Below are 10,792 nucleotides of genomic sequence, written 5' to 3' on the forward strand. Positions count from 1 at the left end.
CGGTGGAACAGAAAATAAACTAAATTCCCTTAATAGAGGATTTTCAAAATATGTAGGTTTTTTTTGTTGCAATAGAATGTTTAGATTATTTCAGTTCACTGCAACATAAGATCTATACATAGTGAAACATTGCAAGTACACTTGGTGAAACATCTTTTGTGAAAAAATGGGATAGATAAGTGGATGGGTCCAGATAAGGAGAGGTGAGCGCACGTATGGGGGGAGGGGGAGCGACCGATTTTTCCCACCTCCCCCGGTCGCCCGATTATAATCCATTTCCTATTAATATCTACGTTTATACTGTATTTCTCGTAAAAAAATCATTGGGCAGCCAGCCGTCCATAGAAGAGGGACAACGAACACTACCTAAAATTGCTAGCCGTCTGATTGAGAATCAGGGGGCAAGATCGGCATGACAAGAGAGACAGCGACCCATCATCATTAGCACGCAATTAATGGTTAGATGATCCGAACCCGGAGTTCCAGACGCTGCTGTCGTGTCCTTCCAACCTTGAGGCATGGCCCCACCACCACGTCACTAGTGACGACGACCCACCCCCTTCCCTCCCTCCCTTCACCAGTTTTGCAATTTCCTCCCTCCCCTAAGAACGAATACAATAACAGACTATAACCTAGCTATAAACACATTCTAAATAAATAAAAAAATAGATAGAAGAGCAGTAAAGATCGCTGCAGCACATATTACAAGATACATAGATGTATGATAGGTGGGACCAAATATTAATTGTGTACTACTCCCTCTATTCCATAATATAATACACAACCACTTTTCTTAAATGTTCCATAATATAATACATGCATGCAAGCATGCAATTAACTATGACATCTTTTTTCATTAAATTATCTTTTTTAAATCATCCACTCTCATATTATCTAATTCTATTGGATACATGCATTATATTTATGAGGATGATCTAAACTACAAGATGATAATCATTATTTCTTGTTCTTTAGGTTAAGGGTGGTTGTGCCTTATATTTTATAATAGAGAAAGTATATGTTTCTAGGTACCTATGATATGAATTGGCTATTAGATTAATTAAATATAATTTGAAGCCAATAGTTGTTTATACTATTAAACTTGCTCTAAACCCGGTCCAGAAAAGACGGCATGAAATCCCTATCCTGACGGATCATTATCCCCGGGCTGACGGCCACGTGTCCCTCCAAATTTAGGCGGGCGAGGTGGAGGGAGAGGAGAGGAGGCGAAGCGGCCGGAAGGAAAGGAAAGCCGAAAGTTTTTGTTGCTCTCGATTCGATTGACTGGACGCCCGGCTACGGCCTCCCGCGGTCCCCGCCTCGCGTTTTGGGGAGGGCAGTTTCGCCCATCCGCGTGCCCCTTGCTTGGTTGTGTTTCCGTGTTTCCGTATTTGCCCCTCAGCGTCCGTTTGATTCCTCTATGCTCTGCTGCTCTGCTCTGATCTGCTGGGATCTGCCGTTCTGCTCTGCTTTGCCGCAGCCAGAGCAGGGTTAGTACTGGAGTGGAGTGGCGTGCAGTGTGCTACTGTACTGACAGCCAGTGCTATGAGTACCATTCATTTTCGTGCCGTTTCGTTCCTATTCATAATTTAAATATATACTATAATGTATATTCCTAATACTCCATCCTTTCTAAAATAACTCAACCTAGATGGGGTATAATGAATCTGGATTACCCTTTATCCAGATTTGTTGTAATAGGATGTGCCAGATCTATTTAAAATCTCTTATATTATAGGACGGATGGAGTACTAGATATGTAAAACATGTTTGAAAGAGTTTAAAACTATGAGAATATACTGGTTGATAATTAGATTTTGAGAATCTAAAGAAGTTAAGTTTTCCCGGTTCTGGCTTGTAATTTATTTCCTAGGTTATACAACTATATATTTTTAGAATTTGGGTCACACCTTGAATTGTTAATGGAGTTGAAGACTATGTGGAAATTTATAGTAGCTGCTAAAAACTTTCCCAAACAGGTCCGCGATACTAATCTCATGGCTTCGGCTTTCAAATTCTAATACTATGGTATGTCACATTTTGTATTATATTTTTTTTTACTAAGGTAGAGTTTGATAATTGTGCTACTCCCTATACTAGGGATATAATACCTCTATCTCACAATATAACAATCTAAATTATGACGAGAAACTATATAATATAACGAATATGTACTCCCTCCGTCCTATAATATAAGGGATTTTGAATTTTTGGTTGCACTGTTTGACCACTCATCTTATTCAAAAAATTTATGCAAATATAAAAAACAAAAAATGTGCTTAAATTACTTTGGATAATAAAGTAAGTCACAAATAAAATAAATAATAATTCTAGCTTTTTTTAATAAGACGAATGGTCAAACAGTACAAGTAAAAATCAAAATCGCTTATATTATAGGACGGAGGGAGTATATTATATTATACTAAAGAGTAGTATAGTAGTGAGAAAAAAAAAAGAGTAGTATTGGCTTGGGGTGTTGCCACGTCATCACCTGGTGGCCCAACATAGCATTATCTAACCGGATCTACTACTGTACTGGTGGAATAGTTCAAACCGAGGGGAGGGGCATTCCGGGAATTTCGGCGACACGAGGACACGCCGATTTCCCCGCGGACCCTCTCCTCCGAAAACCAGGGGCCTGAAATGACCATCGTACCCCCAAGCCTTTATTCCCTCCCATTTCTCCCGCTCACTTTCCGGAAAGTACCCCCTCGGCCCGTCGAACCCAACCCAACCCAACCACCCACCCAACAACGCTTAACCCTGGTTAGCGCTCTGCCACGACCCTGACGAGCCCATCCCGCCGCGAGCCACCTACACCCGTTCCACCATACGCCGGAGGCTGACCGGTGGGCCCGGAATTCATTGCAGAGCGCTGGTGTTCAAGGACCCGGCGTACGGGGCCAGGCTTCCCCTCGAAGGAATCGACCCCATCACCTTCCTCCTCTTTATCTCGTAGCCGCCGCCGCCGCAAACCCTAACCCGAGTTCCGATCTGGTTCGACGACGACGACGGCGGCGGCGAGGGAGGAAGGCAGATCTGAGGAGATCCGACGGCGGGGGAGAAGGGGGAGATGGTGGTGAACAGCCGGCCGCTGAAGAGGGCGAGGACGCGGGTGGAGGCCAGGGACTTCGCTGGGTTCCCGCCGGCGGGGGACGGCGGGGCTGCCGGGACGTTCCGGGAGGCGGTGAGGGGGTTCCTCGCGAGGTACGCGCGGCTGCTGCCTCTCCCCTCTATCTTCTCGCCGGCGGCCGCCGCGGCACCGCCGCATCTGTTGACGTGGAGGGTGTCGCTGCGGGTCGGCGAGGAGGGGGACGAGGAGGGCGGCGGCGGCGCCGTGGAGCTCAACGTCGTTGAGGAGGATGTGCTCCGATCGCGATCTGTGTATTGTGACCAGTGCAGAGTCGTGGGTGAGTAGCTTTCCTCTCCTTTTATTTTTCTTTGTCTTTTCTTTTTGGGTTTTCTTGGAAAAACATTTCCCCCGATGGAAAATATTATTTTATTATTTTGCCTTTATTTTTTTGTGTGATGATTGCTGGATAATGTCTTTCTTATAGAGTATTACTTTAGTTTTTTTTAGCGAGTTCGGAATGCAACTTTTCTTCGAAAAATGTTACAGAATAAATGTTGTGAATTTTTTTTTGGGAAATAACGGGGTGAAAGGGGCAAATGACGCCGTGTCTGTTTCCAACAGCAATTTCTCTTGAATCTTCTCGCCCCCTTCTGTGACTGTTAGCCTATGCAAGTATTGTTGGCCTGTTGCTTTTGATGTACAATTTCCACATTTGATTGCTGTCACAATCCTTTTGCAAAAGAGAAGAAAAAAATTCAATCCTACAGAAGCAGTGATGTAATCTTGCGCGATGCCATTTGTTTGGTTGCAGGATGGAGTGGTCACCCGGTCTGTGGGAAGCGGTACCATTTCATCATCGAGAACGACAACAACCAGGTGTGCGGCAAGCGCCACAGCTGCTGCCTCCGCTGCGGGACTCCCACAGTCGCTGGAGAATCAAGGTGGGAAGAACAAGCACCGTTAGTTTCAGAGAAGATAAATATAGTCAACTGTAACACCACGATTGGTTTCGGGCGGAAGGATGATAATGTGCCTAGTTTATTTCATATCGTGGTGTAGTTGTCGAGTTGTTCTTATCGTGCCTAGATGCAAAGATTAAACTTGTGAGAGATTTGGTGATCGAATGATGCTGCCCTATGCTAATTGTGGTTCGTGCTAACTTTGGATGCAATGTTTTCCAGATGCCTCCTATGCAACTTTGATATGGATGGCGAGGAGCTGGAGGAGTGCGGGTACATGCATCTGGACGACAACACCCACCTGCTGCACGCTGTGGTGCATGCAAATGGTTATGGCCACCTTCTGAGGGTAAATGGCCGTGAAGGTGGCTCAAGATGTCTCACGGGCCGTGACATAATGAGTTTCTGGGATCGCTTGTGCAAGGTGCTACATGTGAGGTATAAATTGATCGATATGTTTTGGTTCATGTGTCGTTCCTACAAAAAGAGGGTTATTCAGCATGCCATAACCCTGAAAATTTCACTAACCTCACTGCAGGAAAGTAACTGTCATGGACATATCCAAGAAGCATGGAATGGAATACAGGCTTCTGCATGCCATCACAAGTGGCCATCCTTGGTATGGTGAATGGGGATACAAGTTTGGCGCTGGTAGCTTTGCACTAACCTCAGATACTTACCAAGAGGCAGTGGATACGCTTTCCGGTATACAACTCGCGTTGTACTTCTCACATCGCCAGCCCATTCGGACCCCTCTGCAGAACACGATTGCTCTGTACTGGGCACTCTCTGATCGCCAGCTTGTGACTGTTCGGGACCTCTTCCGGTTCATAATGCACCTGCTTCATCAAGCACGCAAGAAGAACGAGACATCAAAACCCACAACTGATGAACACAAAGAAGTTGCATCTAATGTGCTCTGCAAGTGGACAAAGGAAGATATTGATCGGGCAGAAACTGCAATGCTCAAGGTCCTACGGGTTGTTCAGCCTGGACAGTGGGTATCATGGCGTGCACTTCGGGGAGCTGCATCGAAGGCTGTTGATTCACAGGAGCTACTTGACTATTCTCTTCGAGGACTGGGTGGAAAACTGATGGACGATGGCCATTTCATAGCTGTCCGCTGCAATGCTGAGACGAGTGCAATTGAATACAGGTGAGCCCTATGTTCAGAATGTTGCTCCTATTTGGCTAACTTTGTTATAAACTATCATGACCCTCCTCCTATATCTGCTGACAAGCAGGCTGGAAGATAACTCCAACCAGTCAGTTGATGCGGCTGCGTTTGGGCCTTCTGTTGATCATCTTCTGCACGATCTGAAGTTCCTCTATAACGCTTTGCTGAACCCAGAAACCATGTTGGCTTCACAGCCAGAGGTTATAGGTGCATCATCACACAGTGCAGCAGCAAAGATTCTCGACTGCAAGCAGTTCATCAAACATTACGATCAGCACACCCCACGGGCTCCTTTGAACCCATTCCTACTTTCTGTGAGGTGTTCCATTGAACTTCTTGATCACCCAAAAGACTACACTGCACCACCGGTGGAACTAGTGCTTTTACCAGCAAGTGCTACCCTTGCTGAACTGAAAATACAGGCTACAAGGGCCTTTCAAGAAACATACCTCATGTTCCAAAGCTACCAGGTTGAACAGCTCCCTGACTTCCCAAATTTTAGTGACACAACCCTCGTGAAGCATGTGCTTGGCTCAAGCCAGCTCGTGAGGGTAAGAGGAAGGTGCACTGGGGATAACCGAAGAATTGTGCAATTCAGGATGGAAAGGGGGTTGGAGAACTGGACGGTCGACTGCACCTGTGGAGCCAAGGACGATGATGGCGAGAGGATGCTTGCATGTGATGTTTGTGGAGTTTGGCAACACACCAGGTGTTCAGGGATTAGTGATTTTGATGATGTCCCTGAGAAGTTCATCTGCAGGAAGTGTGCTAGTCCACGCAGAGGAAAGGGTCGTGGTGGTGGAGGTGGCAATGGTGGTAGCAGAATGGATGTGAGCGCTGCAGGGAGGTGCAAGGATGAGATAGGATCATCTGTTGGCGGTGCAGGCAAATTTGGGCGCATGGCAACTGTTGGATGACTGTACATAATGTGTGAAATGTAAATACTGAGGGGAGAGTGGGGAGTAGCACCTGAGGCCTGTGTGAACCTTCATGGAATCTTGTCTTTCTGACCAGTGATATGATGTTAATCTATCCTCCTTGGAAGCAATCCTTTCTCAGAATTGTTCAGCACGCTCAATTCTGCATGCACAATCAAGTATTTTTGCCAAGCTTTTAAGTTAGAAATATAACACAAGTCAACAAAACGTACGTAATGATGGATCAATATGAGAATATATGTCAGTGACAAAACTAGGCTTCTGGGCGTTACATTTCCTCTAGAATATTGCTATCAGGATATATGCAAATGCAGAAATGGCTAACAGTAAGCAGATGAACAAGCAGCATCGCAAAAAAGGGATAGGAATGATCTATTATCACTTGAAGATTATACTAAACGAGTAGAGCTTCCGAACGCACCTGCAATACAAAAATGAGGAAGGCTTAGTAGCACATGTTTGTTAGGGTAGTTTGCTAAAGACTTACTGCAAAATTTTCATAACATGATTGTTAGGCAGTTAACTGGTCAAAACTGGCTTGCAAATTTTCTTTACCCATTCAAGTGCAGCATAAAGAGGGTGGGATGAAAGATGACAATCTTGAAATGAATAATAAGATATCTAACGAACACTCATTAAATTCTTCCAGGCTTCCATGTCGTGGCTTTACACTATGAAAGGCAGCCATATAGTAGAAAGTGGTGTCCTGCAATTTTAACACAGAAGTTCCGTTGATCAGATCAACTAGATGCAGCATAAGGGAGGGCAGGATACATCGAGCATGAAACATTTAATAAGAGTCATGAAAGGTGAACCCTTTTCCAGGTAACAATTGGGATGTTAAATTCGAGAAAACTACTTATGGTGAACAAGAGCAACCTTTAGTAGTTCGAAATTCAACAGAGCCAGTGATGTTAGTCCTAGTTCAAGGCATCCGATGTACACATTTTTTTTGTGTTAGAAATATGGATTCGCAGCACCAGTCTGCAATGTTTGCAAACCTAATGCTGGTTTGTATAACTTATTCCAGTAAGCTGGTAAGTGATGGACATATCTAAAACATATTTCAGTTAGCACTACCGTAATTACCCATGCACCCATGCGTTCGATACTAAAGAATTGCTGAGCTAGTTAGTGGCACGAAAAACAAAGCATGTGATTAGCACATAATTAATCAAGTCTTAACTATCATAACTTGAAAAATAAATTTATCTTGTTTTTTCAAAAATTATATATATATATATATATATATATATATATATATATATATATATATATATATATATATAATTTTTTGCACGAAACAGATAATTTGGCACTTCAGGTAGTGTGCCCATGATAACTGATGAAGTAGCCTAGCCTGTATGCTAGAAAGAACGCAACCTAAAATGTCTAAAAGCATAGGATGTTACAATTCTGCAAGAGTAAGGTGACTTTGTGATTCATTCTTTCTCAGTGTTAGGTCCTTACTGCATAAAACAGTGATATTATGCATATACTACAGCACTTTGCACACTCCTAGTCCTATATCTTAAACATAAAGAAAAGTAGAGCTAACGAGTGTAGGGAGCAGTGTACATAAGAATAGGCCAAAAGGCATTCAGGCCTAAACCCTATTGAACCAAGAATGTGTAATCAATCACACTCAGAATTGTCACCAGCTATTTATCTAAAATTATCACCCAAACATGATAGAATATGTTCACATTGAGTTACGGATAGATCATTGACCGCTAATTTCACCAGTTATCCATTAGGTTGAGCAAGGTAACAGAATAATGGCACAGATGCATAATATGATGTTACAAGGAGTATATGACATTTTATACATGGAACTTTCAAAAGCGACTATCACTTATTTGCAGTTTATGAGGCTTAATAAAAGCAAGGATCTTTGATAACCAGTTAGGATTATAAACTAAGTTGATTAACCTGTATTGGGAATTTGGCATGCCAATTTTCACTTCAGCATTGTCCATCAAATTCCTAGGAAGGATTTATGAACTCTACTTAGCACAACTAGCATTTTAGTTAAACAGAGAGTCAATGGGTTAAATACAGAAGTTTTTCAGTGTTAGGTCTTTATCCCTAGGTATGATCTATGACTCCACTTGTTTACTACCAGACACTTCTATAATTATCATGATCACACAATTGCTCTTCACCCGTTGAGCCATGAATGAAAAACCTTAGACAAGGTTAGATTGCCAAATAAGACCATATTAACTACATCAAGCATTGAGAGATTTTTAAACCAATGAATACCAAACTCAAACCCTGTGAATTAACACTTGATCAAACTACTACCACATTATTCAATAAGATGTGGTCTGACATAGCAATACAAGGATCTCAAAACTACCAAAACAAGCAGGTTCACCAAAAAATGAATACAGATTACCTGAACAGAGCTGCTGCCTGCTGGCCTTACACCTAACAAGTAACGAGAATATGAGGCATCACCTTTCCAGCACCTATCTTAGCACATAAGACACGAAAGTAGAAAGGTTTAGATCCTAAGAAAATATGAACCATGTAAAATAAATGTAATCACGATTTAAGTATACAGACTAGTATAAGAACTTCTAATCCAGCCAAAGTATAAACTGTATAATCATCAATCAAGTATGCAATACCGATCCAACAAGCATCAAATCCCATAGTTTGATCAGAAAAACAAAATTTTGAACTCTAGGCCAAAATGTGCTGCTAAATAACGCTCATTTGATTAATTGAAGCACCATAAATTCAATACGCAGAAATCAGAGGGAACCCAGAGGTAGACTGCCAAACTGAGTGCAGTATAAACAAATTCAGCTCTGACGACTAATCGCAAAATGGACCGAGGTACCAAGCAAAAAATCTAGCCACAACGAAGCACCAGTAACGTAAAAATCACGTAAGCATCAGAGAATTTGAAAGATCAGACGTTCTAGCCACGCCGCCAATCGGAATCCCAGCGAACGGAGCCAGCCAAATGCATGATATCAGCACAAACCAAAACAGAAACAATCGCGCATTGGATCCGAACAAATCATGGAACCCTCGACTTACTTACTATGCCCTAGCCACAGGACGCAAATAGAGAGGGGAAAACATGGGTTACGCTTAAACCAGTTCATGAGGTCAATACATAAGTCGTAGCGCAAATCCAAACCGCGAACAAACCCTAACACGGATCGAAACGAAGCATTAAGCGCGAATAAGATGAATTCCCAATCCGCAGCGCAAAGTCCAATCGCAGCGAACACAGGGGAGACACCCAAATTTCCACAAGCGCACAACCCTATAACAACTAAAAAAAAGCGACAAATCGAAGTCAAATCAAACGCGAATTCGCAACCCCATCACCGAAAAATGCTAGAGGGGGAGGGCGGCTACGCTCAAGCATAGCACGACTCAAATGATCGAACAAACGAAGCGCGCCGAGCAAACCCAAAATTCCGACCCCAATCGAGCATCCCAGCCCAAAAATCCCAAACCCTAAGCAGCACCATCTCCACCGCATCAACAACCAGAAACGCGAAAGCACAGAACCCCTAACCCACCAATCAGAGCACATAATCACCAAACGAACCAAAAACCTAACCACCGACCTGGCCGCAATGTTGCGAGCTCGAAGCAGGCAGCTGAACAAACCAAAAAAAATCCCCCCCACCGCCACGGGCTCCGCATCGCGCGCCCCCCAGCAGCTTCATCGGATCGAGCGAGGCGTGGGAGGCACGCCCCCTCCGCGAGGCGGAAAGCACCCGGGAGGATGGCGTCGCTCATCCGCCTCTCCTCGCGGTGGAGATACCAGCAGCTCGAGGAGGGGGGAAGGAGCGGTGCGAAGAGAGAGGAGAGAAGAGAGGGGGAGAAGGGGGCGAAGGAAAGGGGGTCGCGCGGTCGCGGCGAACCGAACCGCGGTTTGGCGACTCGGATGCAAGCCGCGGGCACGCACACCGGTAGGTATTGTGGTTAGGGTTCTCGCGTGGCGGCCGTGTGGCTGCGCCGTGGGGCCCGCAGGTATCTCTCTCTTCTTCTCTTTTTTTTTTTGCCCTTTTACCGCGCCCTTTTCGGTGCCCTGGACTGGTCAGCGCCGACTCGCGTCAGAGTCCGTCCCGGGTTGCGCAACGCAAAAAGGCCAGGCTTTGTGTGACTCGTCAACGCGAGCGGCTACGATTTCACATTTCGCTAGCTGAAACACGGGGCGTTATCTTCCCACATTTGGGTGGTCGTTACGCATCGTTGTAAAGGAATGGAGTTTTGCCTCTTCCGTAGCCTGCACAGTGCATGTACGCATGGCAAACGCAATGCGTAGTTGCTATAACTTGGTAGCGTGTTTTATTCGTGCATGCATGCGAAGAACGGAACAAGTCAATAATAATGGCTTTCCACCCGGCCGGGGGCAAAGAACTGAATAACCATCTGGTTCGATTCATCGTGTGTACTGTACTGCATCCAAGCGTCAGGAGAGTTCTTCAGCCTTACCGTGAAGTGTAGTAACTCATCTCAATTCTCAACAGCATTACTACTGTACTAGTATCTCTCCACAGATGAGTCCATCTTATCCTGAACTTCTGCAATCTTGGGCTCTTCTGTTCTGCTCTTTGCAAACGACGATTTTTTGCCATGGGGAAGAAGGGAGCGGCCAAGGAGCCGCGCG

The 10,792-nt window shown here is 44.5% G+C and overlaps 1 protein-coding gene and 1 long non-coding RNA gene across 9 annotated transcripts; one reads left to right on the top strand and one right to left on the bottom strand.

Moving 5' to 3' along the window:
- Positions 1-2,979: 2,979 nt before the first annotated feature.
- Positions 2,980-6,257, top strand: LOC4325087 (PHD finger protein At1g33420). The gene is made up of 5 exons (XM_015795249.3): positions 2,980-3,410; positions 3,885-4,014; positions 4,255-4,470; positions 4,571-5,188; positions 5,277-6,257. Exons 1-5 carry the CDS (start codon positions 3,074-3,076, stop codon positions 6,124-6,126), a joined length of 2,151 nt encoding a protein of 716 aa, XP_015650735.1. The 5' UTR covers positions 2,980-3,073; the 3' UTR covers positions 6,127-6,257.
- On the bottom strand, positions 3,683-9,975 carry LOC4325088 (uncharacterized). 8 transcript variants are annotated; one of them, XR_010738451.1, is made up of 8 exons: positions 9,744-9,975; positions 8,549-8,621; positions 6,703-6,853; positions 6,179-6,568; positions 5,847-6,046; positions 4,561-4,871; positions 3,899-4,001; positions 3,683-3,803 (listed from the first exon to the last, which is right to left on the bottom strand). It is a non-coding gene; the product is annotated as an uncharacterized lncRNA (long non-coding RNA). The 8 variants fall into 8 exon arrangements; XR_010738443.1 differs by having other exon boundaries at positions 4,713-4,871; positions 5,659-6,046; XR_010738441.1 differs by lacking the exon at positions 5,847-6,046.
- Positions 9,976-10,792: the final 817 nt, after the last annotated feature.

This window comes from Oryza sativa, chromosome 1 (genome assembly GCF_034140825.1).
Source record: "Oryza sativa Japonica Group chromosome 1, ASM3414082v1".
Lineage (NCBI taxonomy): Eukaryota > Viridiplantae > Streptophyta > Magnoliopsida > Poales > Poaceae > Oryza > Oryza sativa.